This window comes from Pyxicephalus adspersus, chromosome 12 (genome assembly GCF_032062135.1).
Source record: "Pyxicephalus adspersus chromosome 12, UCB_Pads_2.0, whole genome shotgun sequence".
In the NCBI taxonomy this organism is placed as follows: domain Eukaryota; kingdom Metazoa; phylum Chordata; class Amphibia; order Anura; family Pyxicephalidae; genus Pyxicephalus; species Pyxicephalus adspersus.
The window spans coordinates 17,370,088-17,392,778 of NC_092869.1; the positions used below are offsets into that span (position 1 = coordinate 17,370,088).

Genomic DNA, 22,691 nt, shown 5'->3' on the forward strand with positions numbered 1-22,691 from the left:
TGCCCCCGCGATCCCATAAGCAGGCTGGATCAGCCTGCTTATGGGATCGCGGGGGTATGCGTGTCGGCTTACCCCCACCCCACTTCGCTGGTCAGCTCATAAATTTTATTTGTGGAGTGACAAGCCGGAAAGCCTATTGGTCAATACACTCAATCCTAAGCCCAAGATCCACGCTCTCCCTAAAATTAAGGTTGAAGGTGGTAGGCTATCACAAAACCCAGAAAAAATTCTCACAGCTTTTGAGGACTTTTATAGCTATCTATACGGTTCTGAGGACTCAATTTCTAAAGTGAGAATTGAAGGGTTTCTTAACAAGCTTGATCTCCCCAAATTACATCCTAAACATAAGGCAATTCTGGAAAGACCCTTTACAATTGAGGAGTTGAATGGGATCTTGGGGTCTCTCAAGTTGAGCAGCTCACCAGGTCCGGATGGATTCTCTAATTTGTATTACAAGACCTTAAGCCCTGTACTGGTGCCGCACTTTGGTGGCATATTTTAACTTTCTGCGGGAGGGGAACTCTCTGTTGGGTGATGCCAACAGAGCATTTATTAGTGTGATCCCTAAGCCAGGAAAGCATGCCTCTGAAGTAGTCAATTATAGACCTATTTCCCTGATTAATTGTGATTTAAAAATTCTGACGAAGATTATGTCACTTCAACTGGGCTCCTTCTTGGGAGCTTATATTCACCCGGACCAGGTGGGCTTTATGCAACACAGGCAGAGGCCAGATCAAACGAGAAGGCCTATTGACCTCATATCGGTAGTAAACTCCAGCTGGGACGGGGGCCCCTCACGCCAGGCTATGCTGCTTTCCGTCGACCTCCAAAAAGCATTCGACAGTATATCTTGGGGATACCTGTTTCGGGTTCTCTTTAGAATGGATTTTGGTACCCACTTTACTAACCTGCTTCTGGCCTTGTATGACTCCCAAGAGGCAAAAATATCACTAGGGGGATTCTTTTCTAAAGCTATCCCAATCAAGAAGGTGACCAGGCAGGGATGTCCTCTCTCTCCACTTTTGTTTGCCCTAGCAATTGAACCTCTAGCAATAGCCATACGAGCGGACTCTAATATTCAGGGAATTAGTTGTGGTCGTGCTGAACACAAATGTGCACTCTTTGCTGACGATATCTTAATGTTTATCACCTCCCCAATCACTACCTTACCCAACCTAATGAAACTCCTGGATGACTTTGCATTATGCTCAGTTCTGAGGGTTAACAAAACTAAGTCTCAGGCTCTCAATATAAATCTTCCCAATGGGACGTTGTCAGTGATCCAGGAGAACTTTTACTTCATCTGGCATAAGGATTCCATCCAGTACCTGGGCATCCAATTGACCCCCCATAACCATAGCCTCTACAGGTGTAATTATGTGCCCTTGTTTAAAAAAAATATACGTGCATATCCGGAGGTGGTTTTTGTCCCCCCTGTCGTGGCTGGGGCGGATCGTGCCTATTCCCTAGATTGCTTTATTTATTTCGCACTCTCCCAATTCAGGTACCCATGTGAAAGATTGCACTCCTTCAGTCTAGAATAATGCAGTTTATCTGGGCGGGGAAGAAGGCCAGAATTAGTAAAGACACGTTGCTTGCCCCTAAGCGCATGGGGGGGTTGGGAGCGCCACATCTGAAATACTACTATGTGGCAGCGCAAGTGGCACAAATCTCACTAAGTACCTTGCAAGATGCTAGACCTCAATGGGTTGAGATTGAGAACCAGGATGGTTTTCTGGGATCTATAGATCTTATGTGGCGCAGAAAAAGTACAAGAGGCTCTGTAAAATGCCCAGCTCTGTCTCATTCCATTCAGTTATGGGATAAATTTAGTCACCATCTGAAACTTTCTTCCTATCATAAACCCTTAACCCCACTCTGGAATAATCCGGACTTTCCGCCAGAACTATGTCCAGCGACTTTTAATTGATGGATCTCTAAAGGCTTTAGGCGGGTGAAAGATTTGATAGATGTTCGGGCAGTGCTTACATGGGACCACCTGTCCACTCAATTTGAAATCCCCTCAATGGAATATTTCCGTTGTAGACAACTGATTCCTTATATAAACAAGATAATCAGCAAGCCCCCAAGACCCATGCGCTCTTCACCATTCGAAAGCACATGCTCTTCAATAGCCTCCACCAAAGGGCAAATTTCTGTTATTTACTCGGCTTTAGTTGCCCCAGACAGTAAACTGCAATAAATGAAAGACTGGGAGTCTGACTTGGGCATCACATGGGAATTGGAAGAGTGGTGGGACATGATATACGCCCTTTCTAAGGTCTCTCTGAACTCCGCAGTGGTGGAAGCAAATTATAAAGTGGCACTTAGATGGTATTTCACCCTGGTCATATTAGCAAAAATGTTCCCATCAGTCTCCCCTTTATGTTTCCGAGGCTGTGGATCCAGGGGCTCCTTGTTGCATATCTGGTGGTCTTGTCCGATTGCTAGGACGTTTTGGGACGAGGTATTTAGAATGATCCCTAGAATTGTACAGCAGGAGATTAGTAGCTCTGTGGAAACCGCCCTGTTTAACAAATAGGGATTTTTTTCAATAGTTCATAGCCTTCGATCTAGGTGAAGTTACTTTTGAGTACGGTACCTTGATTATGTTGGTCTCTCGAACTTCCTCCACCTTCTCTTTCCCCTTCCCTAGTAGTGTCTATTCTCTTTTTTCCTTTCATTTTTCCTTTAATCTCGCTTCTCTTTAGATATGTTTGTTGTTTGTTTGGTTGTATGGCCAAGACACGAGATACAATGTTACAATGCTCACTCCCATTTTTTTTTTTAATGTTTGTTGTTTATTTACGGATATGTAGGTGTTGGTTATCATAATGTTTTTTCTTATTTTGCAACAGGATTAGGCAGATAATTTTGTTTGGGTACTGCTAGCATTGAATAATAATTTAAATGTTTATATACATCCAATGTGTCTGTGCCCTATGTCCGAATACTTCTGTTATTGACATGTTTTGTTTTGTTTGTTGTGAGAAAATCTTAATAAAAATATTGAAATACAAAAATCCCAGTCACGTTCACCAAATAATGAATGACAAACAGATATTTATGTAAATCAAGTAACAAAATCAAGCGATAATTCTAGATATAATTCGTTGTGTATCACATACATGTAGAGTGTCTTAGTTAAATAATTCTATATATAGCAAAGGTTCAACATATAAATATGTCATTTATAAGTCCTTATTTATAGTTTAGCCAAGTTATATTCAGAATAGCGATTATATGTGTCCTTGCGTTTCAGGAAATGTTTAAGAGAACAAAATCATTTAATCTAGGTGATTTGGTTGCATTGAGTCGGAATATTCACTTGGACTCTAATTGTAATAGTAAGCTATCGATGTCCCCTCCTCTAGGGTTTTGGGGGATGTGTTCAAGAGCTGCAAACGATATATATGTAGTATCAAATCGGTGTTGTGTCCCCACATGGTAACTTAAAGGGGTAACTATCTTACTGGAGTTGATCGTGTATGTATGTTCGTAAATACGTTTACGCCACACACGTTTAGTCTTCCCAATATAGAAATTTCCACATTTACATGTTACCAAATATATTACTCGAGTGGAGCATGGTAATTACATGATACATGATGATTATCAATTATCACAACAGGATGAATATCCATATATCCCACAAATTCAGAAATTTAAACATGTTTGAGAGGAAATCAACCCTATACTGGCATGTCAAGTATTTTGAGAAATATATTTCTGAAAACTGTAATCCAATAGGACTTAGTATCCAACTATTTCCTAATATTAAAAATCCCCAAAAAATAAGATCAGAATGGGAAACCACTCTAAATAATTGTTCTGGGAATTTAATGCAGATCCTTATGAATTTCTATAAACAGGAAATCGTTAATTTGAACCAAGAACTGGTAAATATGCACTCACAAAACATAGACACAATTAATAGACCTATTTTTCAACAAAAATACCTAACATTAAAAACAAACTTGGAAAACTTTCATATCAATCTAGTTAATAAAAAATAAATTAAATTCCAAAAGGACAAATGGTCTTTCACCCTTCACAGAGCATATAAATGGGAACCCAACTTAACCAATACCCACCACACACATCCTCAGACCAACCCCCACTCCCCAAAAAATCAAACCAACAATCCTTACTTATAAAACAATATTTACCCGCTAAGCAATCGTTAAAACCCAATAAAAACACCCAATCATCCCCTAAAATTCTGTCTCAACCTAGCAGGTGGCTAGGTAAACAACCTTCTTCAAAGGTCATTTCTGATCTGACCTTAATTCCAAATACCCACCGACCTAAAAAAAAGACAACAAAGAGAGAATAGTCCATATACCCCAGAAAATCCTAAACGCAAACCTTCCACTATATCTCCGAATGGCATCCCTCCTAGTCCGTTTCCATGCAAAAGGAAAAATCCTCCTACTCCTCACAATACCTCTTTAAACCAATTGGAATCCCATGTGGCTATATCACCCATGGATAACCATTCCTGAATTTTCAACCTATGATCCTCCAACCTTGACTCCAGAACATCTCCCACTACCGCAAGTCATTAATACTTTTAATCAAGCTGGAGCAATTCCAAAAAACCACAAGACTTTTTAATCGCTTCACCCCCCCACCCCTACCATCACCCACCCCGGTCGAGGGCCCGATAGACAGGTTTTTGTTAAAACTACCTCTGGAGAACAAAATCTAGAGATAGTAAATTTATCCTCTTATATCTTAACAACAGAGGAAATAAATCTTTTGAAACTGGGTTTATCTTTCTGCCCCTTATCTGACATGGATCATTTTGATGTAATTAAAGACTTAAATGTATTTGCTCGCAACCCTTGTTTGAAAGTGATGTTTGATAGCGAGAACACTACAAAGCAATTTAATCCACCTGCAGAATTTGCAGATTTTAATAAAACGGATTTCAAAAATCTTAAAACACTTAACCTACTTCTTGGAGAGAATGATGACCCATCCGTGGAACAGCCCAGGATTGACGTCATCTTATCACAAGAATCCTTCACACCTAGTTCTATTCCCAAGAGAAAACCAAAATCTAAATTCTTTCCTCCACTATATCAATATTCAAATATTGAATAATTTGTTAATCTAGCCACAAAACAAAATTACAGCTATTTCTGTGATTAAAACTAATAATTTGAGTCCCCCTCAGCAAAGTGCATTGACCAAACTGAAAACCAACAGAAACTTAGTTATAAAACCAGCCGACAAGGGCAGCAATATTGTAGTGTTGTATAGAGACCAATATGAAGCAATGTGTTATAAGATCTTAATGAACAAAGAGTGGTATGTGGAGATCCCAGATACAATCATATTCACCTTTTTTTCTGAATTTTACTCAGTTATTAATAAAGCCTTCAACTCAGGCATAATTGATTTAAAAATGAAGGATTACCTCTCCATTCCACATCCTAGAACACCAGCATTCTACTCTTTACCTAAAATTCACAAAGACATAGATAACCCCACAGGCCGACCTATAATTTCAGGGATCAGCTCTATAGGCACAAATGCAAGTGAACTAGTTGATGCATATTTAACGACCTATAGTCAATAACTTACCATCTTTCCTAAAAGATACATTAGAACTCCTGCGATTTACCAACAACCTCCAAATCTCTTCCAACTCCATGTTGGTTACAATTAATGTAGAGACCTTGTACTCCAGTATACCTCATGAGATGGGGGTAAATATAGTACATAGACATCCTTCCAGATTTTACCTGAAAAACCAGCAATTCAATTTATTATTCAGCTGTTAGGATACATCCTAACTAAAAATATCTTCAGGTTCAACAACAAATTTTATCTCCAAGTCCAAAAAGTGGCTATTGGGACAACATTTGCCCCATCTTATGCCAATGTCTTCTTGGGAGACTGGGAGGAAAATCTTTTCCGAGACCCCAGAGTACATCCATATCATCGTTACATCCTAAATTGTAGACGATATATTGATGATATTATCATTTTCTGGTCAGCTACCAAAACCTCTCTTGAAAACTTTTTTCAACTTTTGCAGCAAAATTTATACAATTTGAAATTCACTATGTACTACAGAATTACACCAGATGGTACAGTTTCAACTACTTTATACCATAAAGCTACAGAGGGGAATACTATTCTTCATGCTGGGAGTGCATACCCTCAGCCTCTAAAGGAATAGTATTCCCTTCAGTCATAATTTGGGACTTAAGAGAAATTGTACATATCCAGCAGATTTTGAAAGGGAAGCCAAAGCTCTCCTGGACAGATTACTGTCCAGAGGATACAGCAAAAATATTTTGAAAAAAGTGTACAACAAAGCTAAATCTTTGTCACGTAATGACCTTCTTTCCTCCAAACTTTCACCCTCTAAGAAGGAAAACCTAAGTAATAATATGACATACTATGGAGAACATCAACTTATTAAGAATATTTTATATAAACACTGGCATATACTAAGTGGGGATCCCTCCACTAGCAAATTTCTTTTCCCTCATCCAGCTGTGACCTATGAGAAATCTCCATCCCAAAAGAATACATTAACACACTAAAAAGGATACATTTTATTTATATATATATATATATATATATATATATATATATATATATATATATATATTATATATTAAAATAGATACATTAAGTCATTATGATCCAGCTCCAATATCTCAGACGATACCACTGCCATCTGGTTCTTAGAAATGTGCACACTGCCCCCAATGTAAATGGATAAATGAGAATCCAGTAACTCTCCTTCCAGACAAGTCTATACATAAACCCAAACATAGAATAGACTGCGCCACACAACAAGTGATATATTTGGTAACATGCAAATGTGGAAATTTCTATATTGGGAAGATTAATTGTGTGTGGAGTAAACATATTTACGAACATACATACATGATCAACTCTGGCAAGATAGTTAGGTTACCATGTGGGGACACAACACCGATTTGATACTACATATATATCTTTTACAGCTCTTGAACACATCCCCCAAAACCCTAGAGACCCTAGGGACATCGATAGCTTATTATTACAATTAGAGTCCAAGTGGATATTCCGACTCAATGCAACCAAATCACCTGGATTAAATGATTTTTTTTCTCCTATTATTATTATTATTAATATTATTATTAATAAACAGGATTTATATAGTGCCAACATATTACGCAGGGCTGTTTATCTTAAACCTTTTCTGTAACGCAAGGACACATATAATCGCTATTCTGACTATAACTTGGCTAAACTATAAATAAGGACTTATAAATGGCATATTTATATGTTGAACCTTTGCTATATATAGAAATATTTAACTAAGATACTCTACTTGTATGTGATACTCAACTAATTATTTCTAGAATTATCGCTTGATTTTGTTACTTGATTTACATAAATATTTGTTTGTCATTCATATTTTTGTGAACATGACTAGGATTTTTGATCTCTAATTTATTGTAGGCATGTGAAGATGACAACATCTGGGGGAGTGCAGTTTCCCCAAAGTACTTTGGTTGACAAATTAGGCCACCAATATAAACCTTTATTTAAAATGCTAAAATTGGTTCTTATATGGCTGTTTTTCCTTTTTTCCCCCCTTCTTTTTTATTACTATACTTCTAAAACTAATACCTCATTGTTAATACTAAACGCGCCCTACGGGGGACCGGGAGCCCCCATGACTGAATCGTCAGCATAGATGCACCAACATTAGGGAGACTGTTACCCCAACCAGTCCACCCCCAACCATTTCTGCCCCGTTGAAAAGCATACTTTCAAACCCAGGACCTGCAATCTTCAGGGCACATGTGCTCATGCAGGTGAGGGCGAGAATAGAGACAATAGATAGATGTGTTCACCCGATTTAAATACGATCTCAATGACTTAATGCTGCCATATTTCAGTTCAGGCAAGTCAATAAAATTTTTTTCTCCCCTCCCAATGGCTGACATTATATATATTTATTACGTTTTTATATCTACTTTTGACTACCTAACCCCCCCCCCCCCGCCTTTTCTTTCAACAGAATAATTTCAAGTCCAGCTATTTCAAAACCTTTATTCAATTTTATTCAATATTTATTCAATTTTATTCAATTTTATTGAATATTGTCTGTTTTGTGTTGCTGATAACAATATAGTAAGTACGGTAGTTTTTCTTCACGTGTCACGATACTTTCTTCAAGTATCTTCTCACTCTTTTTTGCGATTTTTTTTTTTTTTTCACCTGTTTGTTTCCACTTGTTCTTTATACCCTTATAATGAACAATTTTTACCAATATTCACATGACCCTTGATGTCCAAATTATCTTTCTATAGTTACCATACATAATCTCCCTTTTTTCCCTCATTTGGATCATTTGGCATGGAAGTCTCAGTTGTTTTTATCAACTCTCTATCACTGTGACTATATTAATGTAACTAACCATTTTTAAACTTGATACATTTTTGAATCACATGTACTACTATTCAGATGATTGTATGTTTGAAACTAGAGCTCAATGTTCTTTTCCTTTCCTTATGTTGTGCTTTCTTTCCCTTTATCCTTCTATTTGATACAGCTTTATTATTCAAGTTAAACTTCAATCTCAATCCTCCCCTGAATAAGCCTAAGGGCAAAACGCGTCGGGAACTTGGTACCTTTTCAAAAAACTGAAGTTGACATTTTACTTGAAATGTAAAAATAAGTGTATGTAATCACAGACTTTCATTGCGTGTATATCATTAGCTAGTTGATCTATGTATGCTTTAGGAATATACTGTATAACATTACAAAAAAATATTTACTTTTTAAAAAAATTTTGCCTATAAAAGCCTGTCTATCCTTCCACTTGATCACATAATTATCAAGAGTATTTATAGAATATTGTATTTATATTATATTTATATTATATATATTTTTATAATATATATTATATTTTGTTTGCTCAAGTACATTGTATTTAGTTTGCTGTTGTCTCTTCTCCATTTTTCTGATGATTCATTAAGAAAAGAGGTAAAGATGAGTGGTCATTCAGGTGTCCTTAGGGAGAAGATGCATACTGTGATTTTTTTTCAGATATTTTCAAGTTTTACTTTCTGATAAACAAAAATGCTTTCTATGGTTCGCCATGTAAAGCAAGAAACCTAAGAAGAAGTGCATATGTTTTTAAATTGGTGTAATATGTTTGTTTACTGCTCAGTTAACAGAATGGCATCTTTGTTGCTTAAAATGCTTTCTAGTTAAAAGTTCATGTTCTTCATTAAATCCAGTACTGTAGAGGTCTAACTAACTGCTGTAGCACAAGAAAGGGATAAAAGGAACATGCCCAAAGCTATAACAGGTAAATACAATCCAAATACATATGCAGCAAGCATATGGGAATAGGAAAATAGAGGGCATAAGATAGCCTTCTAAAAAAAGGCAGTTAAGAAATGAGAATAACTTAGAACCACAGTTGGCCAATGTTGGTAAAATTCTGATGGCAGTATTTGTTTCATTTTAATCATGCTGTACTTTCTTTTTTTTTTCTTTTAGGGTTATTTAAGTTATATGGAAGGTATTGTATTACATACTTATTAGGAAAGAACCTAACACTTTTTGTTTTTCTACAGGAATGCTTTCAGTTTATACTACCAGCTCTACCTCATGCTATAGACCTTCTGAGGGATGCTATTGTAAAAGTAAAAGAAGTTCATGATGAATTGGAAGACTTGCCATCTCCGCCACCCCCTCTCTCTCCTCCACCAACAACAAGCCCTCACAAACAGACAGAAGACAAAGGTGTACAGTGTGAAGAAGAAGAGGAAGAGAAAAAAGATAGTGGTATTGCATCAACCGAGGATAGTTCTTCTTCACACATAACAGCAGTAAATATTGCAGCAAAGGTATGAACAACTATAATGTGACATTTTGCTATGGCACCTTAAACAGTTAAAACCTCTAGTTTTACGAATACAAAACATTTGTTTACCAAAATTTGCAGTTCCTATCTATTTGTTTTTCTGAAGAAAGTTCATGTTTGTGATGATGTAATTTCTGGGTAAGAGTGGCAGTTGGTCTTGCTATTTTTTTATCTGATCAGTCTTGTTGTCAGTCAATGTTGTGATGGGAAAAGTAGTATCAGCTGCAATCTTTAGTGGTGTATATGTCTTTAAAATTTTAAACTTTTGTAGTAGATGATATCTCGAATCTGACTTTGCAGGGAGAAGGTAATTTCAATTATAACAATTGCACTATTATTGTACCTTGGCCTTTCCACAGCCCTCACTCTCTTCCCCCACAAGTCTTATATAATATAATATAACTGAGCTGTACACATGAGCTGTATATTCTTCTTTCACTCATATGGAGGCAAGATGACCAAAAGTAAACGAAATATTTATGCCAAAAGCTGAACCACTCAGGAGCTGAGGCTATAAGCAATGGACTAGGTTTTGAGCTCAACATCTTTAAGTTAGAATAAATTGCTATACACAGTTTTTGCAATTTTTTAAATGCAGGGTCGCCCAAGAAGCCAAATAACGTAGATAGGTTGAAGGATGATATTTTGTAAGGTCACAGGCCCTGACTCTTAGACCTGAAATTAACACATCAGGGATTTAAAGACTCTGTGACTTGTAGGCCCAGATTAAATTCATCAAGACCACCTGGATTTTTTAGGGCATGGCAGATATTGAGACTGGAAGCATTTCAATTAGGCATAACAGTTTAAAAAGCGTGGACAATTTTCCGAGAGCTGTAATATTTCATGGAAAAGCTAATTATAATTATGCAGATACATAGTCTACTAGTTGGGTTTATGATGTATACCCAGATATTTAAGGTCAATTTCCATGTAAATAAGGTCAATTCTCCAATAAAAGTCAATTGTCCATGTGTCTGGCCTTAAGTTGGTATAGGGGGTCAAGTTTAACCCCCTAACCGCTAAGCCCGTAATTTCTCGCACTAAATATTTTTGCTCTTTTGGTTAACCCCGTATTTTTTCGCCTACACTAAAATCCCCACTTACCTGGTCCCGCTGTGCTAATCCAGCGTCGGTTCCGTGTTCCAGCGTCGGGTTCATGAAAACCTGTGACGCTTTTGGAACAGAAATCTAGAAATCAGTGTAACGCTCAGGTGGTTAATGTTTTAGGAAGCACCTCATATACCCATGTTTACCCATAATAAATTATTAGCCTGAGGGGTGCCCAAACTGTTCAAGGATTTATGGGAGATTCAGTAAATATAAATAAGAATTAGTAAGAAAAGAAAAGGATGTAATCTGCTTTGGGAAAGATGGTAAATTGTCCCTATGATGACAGAGATATCTCAATGTGCCTAAATAGTGTCAGTATTGTTCTTTTTAGGTTTAGAGGTTTCTTAAATACGATATCCTGCAATGATGGTTTTATTTGCACAATGCTTTGGTTTGAGAATTGAACATAAGTTATTTTGAAACATTAGTATTGTTTTGATTTGGCACAGGATAGTGTTTGGCTGCATTGCAAGCTGTATCTGCCATGTCCAGATGCTTTTCTTAAAGGAAGACCACATCTGGGGTTTAAAATTCCTGTAATCAGTTTATGTTTAATATAAAGGTTTTGTCCCTTGCCATTCAACTATAGGAATTTGTGCATGTCAACTGATCTAAAAAATAGGAATAGAACAGGGCGTACATTTTAAATATGAAAAAAATTCATAAGGGTTGTCTACAGTACCCTCTGAGCCCTCAAGTTTTAGGAATCTTGGTGTCTGAAAAGCAGGTGGGTATGGGAAATGTCCAAATAGGAGTTTTCACCGGTGGTCAAAAAACAAATGCAAATTGCTTGATTGGAAAAGAATATTAAAACAATAACTAGACTATGCAAATTTGAAGAGACCAGATTTCTATAACTAATGGGCATTCATTAAATAAAGAAAATGGAACAGCATATACAGTTGCAAATATCAACCAGCTGTGAATAACAAAACTTTACAATATAATACATATTAGTCAAGTAATTTAGGTAGTGTTTTATAATGTTTGACTGTAAACAGTATTCATGCAAAAACTCCTATAGTTGAATGTCAAGGGACTAAATGTTTATATTAAACATAAACTGATCTTCTTGAATTGAAATGCCAGTGAGCAGATGTAGTCTTCCTTCAAGAAGAGCATCTGGACATGTTAGGATTGTACAGACAAGGGTTGTACTGCCCTTTTGTCCTGGAAGCCATATTGCATATTTTCCAACACCTGGAGGGTCAAAACACCCACAATATAGCGACATTTGGCATAGTGGCACCATAATACGGAAGAGGTTTAGTTACACTGAACAAGAATATACAAATTACCAACAACTAGTGAATGAGGTGTTTTACAGTGCTCCTAAAGAATTTTTCTTGGTCAGAAATAGAATTGTGGCTATGTTTGGGTATAGCTAAAATCTCTTATATTTAAACTTTATAAAACAAATAAAATAGTTTAACACCATAACCATTTAAAAGATATGCAAGGTGTACAAGGGTATACATATATTACTATGCAGTTTTAGGCATGTGTGAAAAATGATGTAAGAATTCTTTCACAAACAGAATGATAATAGTTTATTTTTCTCTATTAACAATGAAAAGTAAAATAACAGAAGGGAAATCTAAATCAAATCAATATTTTGGTCTTACCAACTTTTGCAGTCATAACAGCATGAATTCTTTAGGTAATCTTTTGAAGGAACTCGGCTGATAGGTTGTTCCAATCATCTAGAAGAACTAACCATAAATCTAATGTGGATGTAGGCTATCTCAGATCCTTCCAGTTCCTAATCCCAGACACTCTCACTGTTGTTGAGTTAGTTCCTAATGACATTGACTGTATGTTTGGGGTTGTTGTCCCATTGCAGAATAAATTTGGCGCTGATCAGAAGCCTCCATGATGGCATTGCATAATAGATAAGTATCTGCTTGTATTTCACAGCATTGAGGACACCAATATTCCTGACCAAATTCCCAATTCCATTTTCAGAAATGCAGCTCCAAACAGGTATAGAAGCTCCATCATTTTTTAGTCCATATCTACCATTTTCTGCACCCTAATTTTCATGTTATCAAGCATAGTTGACTCACTTGGTCTTGTTTCCACATCAGAGGCATGGCCTTTTGACTGCAATTCCTCTATGAAGATTAGGCTTCTGCAGACAGTAGATAAGGGTACCCTGGTCCCACTGTTTTTGCAAGTTCTGAGCTATTAAGCTCTGCTGGACATCCTCTGATGTCAAGGGAAAGTAAGCATGTATCTTTTACTTTTATTTTAAAAACTGTAATTTTTTTTTTTAATTAAAGAAAATATTGCAATTACAACATCTAGACATTGTGTAGATAATCAAGAATAAAAGGTCAAACTAGAGATAAAATAAAAAACTAAGCTTTAACGAACTGCTTCATCAGACCCAGTTTCATGAGCAGAGGAAGGAATATAATATTCTATCAACATGTAGCTCTTGTAGAATGTTTGGATCACCTGGTTTTAGGGCAGATCTTCGAGGCCAATTCCTTTCCACCCAATGCCTCTCACAAGCTCTGCTGTCTCACATGCACAGATAACAGAGATACTTGGTGTATCTATGTTGCTGACCAGAAAGAAAGCATACTATTTTAAGGTAAACACAGATGACCTAATTGTGTTGTTGATATTGCAACAACTTAATGACCCTCTTTGTCTACATATTGGGACTATCACAAATATATTGCCATTGTGACAGAGGGCACACTTTAGGCTCCGCTTTGAGCTATCGATGAATAGTTGCCATTCAGTTCAGTTATAGATTGGAATTCCCAATTCCTCCATTAAACCAGGTATTTTATTTATTTATCTAATTTTATTTAACATTAATTGTAGTAATGTACAGAACCAAAATTAGAAAAAAGTTGTCTCTGTCCAAATATTTATGGACCTAACTGTACATATTTAGAAAGAGGAAACCATAATCAACAAGAGCAGTATGGCAGTACAATAGCATAAAACACGCACTTTAAAGCGGACCTAAACTAACATTTTTAATCTATACATAATGGGGTAGACAACCTGTTTCATGTTAGGTAAAAAAAATACCTTTTTTTGTGGGGGGGTTAACACCCTTTAAAAAAAACAAGGGGGGGTTAACACCCTTTAAAAAAAACAAGGGGTAAAGCCCCCCCTCTTCTGATAAAGACAGAATGGGAGCGCAGCGTCTCTTGGAATACTCAGGACAGGATGTCTGCTTTTTCTGTGCATGCCCGATCTGAAAGGAGCTTTTACTTCAATGGGTAGAACAAAAATGGCAATCTCACGCATGCACAGTGAGATCGGCATCCTTTTTTCCCCCTTTGTGTAAGCTGGAAGTAGAGGAATGAAAATGTCTGCAAAGATGGATAACTGGAAGGCGCAGGGCGCAATCCGGGAATCCTCCTAAGTGATCAAGGGATCTTTGGAAGTAAATGCGAGTAAGGTTTTATTTTTTGTTTGTTTGCTTGTTTAGTTCCGCTTCAACAAAAAATGCACAACCCCATCTAGTGGCCATTTTAACTGCACACAACATTTGAGTCTCAAGGCAAATTCCAACAGAATGACCTCCACATTCTCAGAGGAAAAATGGTTTAGAAAGGTTGCTTTAGTTTGATATCAGAGTTCTGACTCTGTTTTAAAATTTAATGTAATTTTATTGTGGACTAAGATCATATTGGAAGATTATCCCATCTTTTTAAATATCAGCCTTTCCATCATGTACAGTTTATTACATTTTACAAATTCAGAAATAAGATTGCTCACAAGTTTATGCCAAGAGCTCAGGTATCATTTTGGTAAATTTTCATTTATTAATGTGGATAATCTCACAGAGTATGGGCAATGCAACTTAAAAGAATCAGGTGAAAGAGTTAAAGTAGGCAGATAAAGGTTGCATCCAATCCAAAGCTGTTGATAAAAGAGACAGCAAGATTTAAAGAGGGCAGGTTTAGGTTGCATGTAATACAAATCTGCTAAAACAGGGCAGTTTACCTGCCTACTTAAACTTTTACATTGCAGTTCCTTAAGAACATATGATATCTCCTAACCTCTTTTATAATCACAATTCCCACCTGTGGATACAACGGCCTTTGACTCTGAGGAAGCCATTACAGCAATAAAACATGTTTATCCTTCATGAATTTACAAATTAGGTAACCCACTCTAATTGCCTAAAAATTCTTCCTTTTTCCCTCTTGGAATTTTTTCTACAAAGTTAATTACAATATCCACATAGCCCACATTAAATTATCATGGTGTTCGGGGAAAAATGCCTGTTACATTTCTGTCCCTTTCGAAGAATGCCACCCTTACAGATAGCCAAAAAGATAATTGGTGTCAGTGGTAACTGACTTAAAATGTAAATATTTACCACCTAGTAACCTCTGGAGGCACCCCTGCAAAAAAAAAAAAATAAAAACTTTACAAATAATTGTTTTTGTATCTACTAGTTAAAAAAATGAGGAAGAGCTTGGAGACCTGTGCTGGGTTTTTGTCTGTGTTCACAGTAGTTTCTTTTTCTCCTGATGATCACAGTCATTGGGGCTGGAATAAGAAAATTCTTTTCATACTTGTTAGATACTTGTTATGGTGACGGGTTTTCTCTTAATTTTAAAAGATTGTTATTATACTTGTGTCTTTAGGACAAAAAGTAAATGTAGTAATGCCCAATGGGACCCAGTTAAAGTGATAAGAAAAAAAAAAAAAAACACGTCCAAGTTCAACTAAATGTGTGTGTTAAATAAACATACTAGAAAACCTGCATATTTAGGACAGGAATCATAACAGAGTTGATCTTGAGTAAAGAGAAAAAACCCTGTTAAAGCATAGGGCTTTAAAAAAGATGTACTGTATTCAAATCAAAATGGCTTTCTGTTGTTCTTGCACTTTTAATTTTGCATCATCATGCATTGTATGTATAATTACAAATAATAACATCTGCATGAAGCTAATATCATAGAAAACCTGTGCTACAAAAAATATAAAGCCTGCTATAACTTTTTCTCGTATATGTTGTTTTTTTCGCTGTCTTGCGGGTCTTATGGGCCCAGTTCTTTCTGGAACAATTGTTTGAGGTGAACTTGCATTCAATCAGTATTCCTTAAGCTAATTGTCTGTACTTGGTGATTAAGAACTACTGAGTAATAGTATACTAGCCAGACAGCTAAAGGCTGAATTGGTCTCCATATTCCTCTCTGCCAGCACATGTTGGCTTTATTGGTTTGCAGACATTTAATAAATGTTTACAGTTTTTCACCTGGATTCAACAATTAATGTGTGGTCGGGTTTTCCATTTTTCAGTCATGTAAGGTTATGTATATTATTTGAGTTATTTTATGTTATGATTATTTAAAACATATTGTGTGTTGTCTCCTAGAACCATCCATCCATCTCCCAACATGATAAAGTTTATAAGATACCAGAACACAGCTGTTCTCATCATCCTTCCATCTATGCATCTAATGTGGTAAGGTCACTGAGCACCAAATCCATCGATTCATTTTGTCAATACATAACAGCACCTTGTTAGTGTTCTATCCTATGCCTTCCATTATGACATCCTATGCAGTCAGTAGGTGTAATCTTACAAGGATTACAACATACGTTGCTTTTTTACATTTTTTTAGATTTTCATTGTTTGGAATGTTTACATCATGTTAGGTGCATATGATGTATTTTATTTTATCTTTTTTGTGTAGCTGGTTTTCAAAAAAAAAATTTTTGTGAATATGAACAGTACAGGGAGTAGTGGTGTAATACAATATAGTAAAGATTGGCAATAGTTTTTACAAAATATAGCCATTTAAAAAAGCCATATTTACACATTCCTAGCATATGTGATCTGGTGTGTATTTAGGAGTTTGAGGTGCTGTTTGGGGTTTAGGTTTATTTGGCATAGTTCTTGTGGCAAAAAAAATCCTTTTTGTTTAATTACCTGTAGTGGTAAACCTGCTGCTGGTTTTGCAGAAGGTTAGGTGGGGAGTACAGCAACAATGCAGTAGGGGCCGATAGGGCCCTCAGCCACAAAGAAACTGTAAACGCTGGTGTTAGTTGAGTGTAGAGGTTAACTAAATAATGTCTTAATTTTGCTTTCTCTTCTGAGGAGTTTTTTTATTTATTGTAAATTATATGTTTGTTATTAGCAACCTTTTAAACTTTTTTAAAAGAGGGGTAACGCCCCTTCCCTTCTGTGATAAAGACAGAATAGGACCGCAGAGCTTCCTGGGATACCTACTTCGTGCATCCCACAAGGCTTCTGGCAGCAATGCAGAAGGAGCTTTTTCTGTATTGGGGGAAAAAAAAAACTCTTTTGTTCCCCAACCATCACAGGCTGCGTCGCCTGATCTCATGTCTGCGCATTGCGAGTTTGGGTGACATAGGCAGAAGGCGGAGAAGGGCAAAGAAAATGGCAATGCCCAGTGCTACCTCCACGCTGGGACAAAGGAGGTTTCCAGGACGACATGGCATCGACGGATACCATGTAAAATTTTATACAGAATATGGTGTACAATACAGAAAATTTGGTGGACATTCTTCTAGCCTTATTAAAGTGATTTTCAATCTCTTATATTTTCAGGAATTGAATGTGTGTGAAAAAAAACGATTCAGCACGATTTTTTTGTGTTGCTCTTTTGCTAAGGAATCCCAAGTGTAAGGATGCCATTTTTCACAGTCTTTCCACTTATGCTTCCTGTTGTTCCTGCACTGTCATCAGGGCTGAGTTGTCCAACTGGAATGTGAAAGACACATATTGTCTCAAACACCACTGTTTTCTGTGTCAATAGGGGAAGTTTATAGGATTTGTAACAAATTTCAGGGAGCATGCAGTGTTTCTGCCAACATCAACAAACAATATAGGTATGCATTTACTGAATATAAAATTGCAGCCACCTTAACGTTAAGCTTTAATAAGTAGCCTGCCAAATTACCTAAACCAAATGTTTAGTTTGGTGAATAAGAAGAAACTTGGGGGCTCATTTTTGTTTGCAGTTTAGATTTTCCACAATAAATATCAAGAACAGTATTGGTGGGGCAAGGAAAAAAGAGAAAGATGTCTAGGCACACTCGCATACCAGGAAGTAAACTGCAGTTTTACAGGAGAAAATCAAAACAAAAAGTATGTTTTTTGGATGCTGCTGAATTATAATAAACTTTTAGGTGTTTGTTTTTTTTAGAACATAGCAAACTTTCACTTTTGAGTGGCAATGTATTAGAGTTAAAAAAATGTTTATTTATTTTACGAACACCACAAATGACAATGTCACACATGCATTTGTTGTACTTGTTCATAATGTTGAGAAATAACACATGCTAATAGGTATTTCAGGCCTATATGTATGTGTATTTAAATAAATCTTTCTTGATAACTTCCTGCCCTCACTGACACCTACACCACTGTCCCCTATTGCTCTATTTTCCTGAGCACTGTATAATCTTTGTTTCAGTCTTTTTACAAGCTTATGCATTGCATAAATATTTTAAATTGGACCCAAGCAAAGGATGATCAGGATTTATCACAACCTATTTCAAACACCTACTGCCTACAGTTTTGGAATATGATTTACTAATTAATAGAGCACACTACATTCCTAAACCGAATTTTTTGTCCCCAGACACACCACGAGATGGGTTAATCAGAGTACACTTTTTCCATATGAAAGAAAAATGTATGTCTATAGCTAGGAAACATTGTTACTTCCAGAAGCTTATAAAAGTATTCAGCAGTTTACAGGTTTATCTCAAATTACATTACAAGCCAGGAAAAAGTTCCTTCCACTTACCAAGATTCTAAGGGGAAAGAAGATTCCATATAAGTGGGGATTCCTACAAAATTGATTGTGTCTTATTTGGGGAAAAATTACCCAGTGCCAAACCTGGAAGCTGGGATGCAGTTGTTACAATGGAACATCGATGCTGATGTTTAACTCCATCAACCTAAATCTTCTAGGATTCAGAATAGACATGAACTGTCCTCTGTCACTCAATGCAGTTCTAAATATTTTTTGTCTCAAACAGATACTTGTGGCTCCTTATTTTATGTTGTTTAGGGTCACAAAGGTAGAAGTGCCCTGAACTGGTTCCCACCCCTCCATGAGAAACCAAAGTAGAGTTTCTCTGCCCATTTGCCTGGAATTTTGGTCTGGGATGTTTTGATTTGTTCTTGTTCTTCTCTTCTTTTTTCTATTTTTTTTACTCTTTCAAGTACCAGTCTCTATGTGTCTACCTAAATTGAAGTTTTGCAGTATCCAACGTGTGATATGCAAGTTTTTACTTGAATAATATGGGTATTAATTTTTTGTCCATTAATTTGAGAGGATTGAATAATCCCTTCAAACGATCATCCCTTCTGGGAGAAGCTCAAGTACAAAATGTGGATATTATTTTTGTGCAAGATTTGCATTTTGCGAAAGAAAATGTACTTGTTTGGAATTACGGAGATTTTCCCATGTATATGGCAAATGCAGAAGTGAGAAAACGAGTTATTAGTGCATTAAAGGTCTTTGTCAACTTTCAATACATTAGCCATATTAAAGATCCACATGGCAGATTCATTATTCAAGTATGTCAAGTTACCTTTTCTTTGGTCAATGTTTATGCACCAAATACGAAACAAAGGCAGTTTTCTTACAGGAGTCATGACCAAAATTTCATCAGTGTGTCAGGGAAATGTAATAATAGGCGGTGACTTCAATGCAATAGCAGGTTACACTATTGAGTCGTTAACCTCATCTTAAACGCATACCAACTCAATTGGCAAATTTTTTCTCTACTCATGATCGCTATCATATTTGGAGATGTCATCACAGTACAGAAAGTGACTATACATATTTTTCAGTTTTGCATGTTTCCTATTCAAGGATTGACTTTTTTTCACTGATTTTTGATCACTCCACAAAGTCATCTATTCTTCATCAACTGGAATTTCCTGGTCGGCCGATAAACATGGAATTGATGGACTCCTCCTTCTTTCCTGACCAGCTGTGGAAATTCAACACTTTTGTGATGACACACTTGAAAATTGCACAAGTAGAGGACACAACGCCTATTTTTTGAAGTTGATAAAGAATTCTAGATGAAACTGATTGTTTTACTTTGTGGAATGCCCATAAGGCATTTATACGAGGGGTTTGTGTAAAAATTTGTTCCTATGAAAAGAGACAGAGGCAAATCTCAGATCTCCTTGAGCACATTAGGAATAATGATGATATAAATAAAAAATGCCCTTCCCAATCACTAACAAGTACTTTAGTAAAAGACAGACACCAGGGCGTGGCCTGGATGGGGACCTGAATGGACACGTGAGAGCTGAGCTCTAATCTAGCCCGCATCTTCATCACACCGGGCATTACATTACCTACCATGACCAAGCAACAAGGGCAGTGGGATTCCGCTGCCTCTGGGAACACGAAAAATGCCACTCCGTCCTACCAATCCACGCTCAGGACCTTTTTAAGCCCCTGAGCATGCTGGCCTGACTCAGGGAGCTAAGATAGCGCCGGTCCACGTGGCGCCTCTGCCGGCTGATGGCTCCTTTCTCCTGATCAGGCTCCTGGACAGATGCTTTCCCTGCAGAGGGAACTGGTTTAGGAATGCTCTTTTGTCCCCCTTTCTTCAGGGTATTTTGATCCCCAGCTCAACCCGCTGGGATTTGTGGGTGGGGGGGCGGGTTTCCCCCAGCTCCTCAGATATCCCTGGTCACGCTGCCATTTCTACATGGCATACACAGCTTGCGACTTTGGAAGACTGCCGCATCACCAATATTGATAGGGATTCTCCATGTGTCACCCGTTTGCACCAGCGTAATTATGCTGCTACCACCATCTTGGGACATGCTGAACATACAGATGGACCCCCTATACGAGCACCAAGGGTGAGTTCCTCACAGGGGGCCTTTTCTGGTTGTGTTTTAACTGACTCTCTTACTGGGGTACAAACAGGGTTACCTGTCACCCCTGGTCAAGTACAACCTGGTCGTGGGGCATCTGTGAGCGTGACACCCTCTACTGGCCAAGGTATTGCCCCCTTGGGTTCCTCATGTCCGCAACCTGCTGATCCTCAGTCCACTCTACCTATTAGTGCTAATTCCTGGCAAGCATATGTGCAACACCTCCCCTCTAAAGAGGATTTTCGCCTTTTAGTACAGGATCCTATGCACAAACCTCCAAAATCTGGCAGGCAGAGTGGATTCTGTTGATGATGACCTACAAGGTATGAAAATCCAGGTCTCAACTTCAAGAACAAGCCTCCTCCCAAACTGTCGCTATTAGAGATCTCAAGCTTCATTTGGAAGACCTTTAAAAACAGGTCCAGATGCAACAATATACGAGTACGTGGCCTTCCAGAAGCCACTCAACAAGCTGACCTTAGTTTGGGGATACAAGCGGTCTTTAACAGCATTTTAATGTTATATGGTTTGACAGGGTACAAAGAGCTTTACGACTGCCAGGTCCCCTTTCAAGACCACAAGATGTTATCTGTAGGCTGCAAGACTATCCCTTAAAAGAAGAAAGAATGCGGGCAGCCAGAAATATGAGAGCTTTTGAGTTTGATGGGGCACAACTACAACTTTTCCCTTATGTTTCCTGGTCCACCCTCCAGCTCCGCCGCTCTCTTTAACCATTGCTGACAGCTTTACAAGACCGCTCCATTCCCTACCGATGGGGGTACCCCTTCAATCTGACGGCCCGCATGGATGGCAGATCTGTTATTCTTAAACATCCTGAGGATCTTTCACGATTCTGTGCGGATCTTGGACTGCCTTGTCCTTCCATATTAGGATGGGATCCTCTTCCAGTTTATCAGGCGTTTTTTGAGAGATGACAAGAAGCTCACAAAAGGAAGTGCACTCCTCGCAATGGCTCCCCTTCATTGGCAAACAACCCCTTGCGTCAGCCTACACATTCTTCAATGTCTTGAACACGGCAAAAGGACTCTTACATTCTTTTACTTGATGGGTTTCTTTAATGTCCTCATGAATCCCTAACACATGCTCCCAAGCTTTGTTTGGTGGTTCTGATATGCTACTTCACTTTATTTTGCCGGGTTCTGGATTGTTTACCTAAATGTTTGGTTTTGCTGATGCACGCTGGTGAGGGGCCATATGTCAGAAAGGTTTTTTGGCTTTATCTAATCGCTCTGCTAGGGATACTTTCCCTAGTGCTGGACCTCACCTTGGTGGGTTGCCCTCCTCCTATGCCTCCCTTTGGGATTTCCTCCTTGTCAATGCTTGTTTTTGGTCTCCGGTGTTATTTTTGTTTCCAGATAGACCTTTGGACTGGGAAGTAATTCCTACCGAGAACTCTCGGCTACATTTATCACGTGTGTGTTTCTGCTCCAAGCAAAAATAAAAAATCATCAGGGGTTGCTATACTCATTCATGCTCATACTACTTTACCGATCACTCAGTCAATTTAGGACCCAAATGGACGATTTAGACGCTTTCTCCACCGTTTTGGCTTACTAGACAATTGGCATGTTCAGCATCCCACGTGTAAACAATACACCTTTTATTCCAATCTAATTGCACACACTCTAGGCTGGATTATTTTTTCGTAGATATTTCCACATTACAGGCTACTACTTTCTCCGATATATGCCCTATTACGTGGTACGATCATGCCCCCTGTGGTATTGGAGGTGAAATTAGGTACTATTCCAGTACAGAAATGCCACTGGAAACTCAGTGGTTTTCTGCTTAAAT

At 37.7% G+C, this 22,691-nt stretch overlaps 1 protein-coding gene across 31 annotated transcripts in view; it reads left to right on the top strand.

Moving 5' to 3' along the window:
* The window catches only part of GPHN (gephyrin), a 401,006-nt gene that overhangs the window by 132,561 nt on the left and 245,754 nt on the right, over positions 1-22,691 (top strand). For 22 of the 31 annotated variants that reach the window (XM_072428975.1, XM_072428977.1, XM_072428979.1 and 19 more), the window contains exons 7-8: positions 9,606-9,878; positions 16,368-16,457. In XM_072428975.1, the coding sequence (XP_072285076.1) occupies positions 9,606-9,878; positions 16,368-16,457 (363 nt within the window). The remainder of the gene's footprint in view (positions 1-9,605; positions 9,879-16,367; positions 16,458-22,691) is intronic. The other 9 variants (XM_072428985.1, XM_072428986.1, XM_072428995.1 and 6 more) reach the window with 1 other exon arrangement.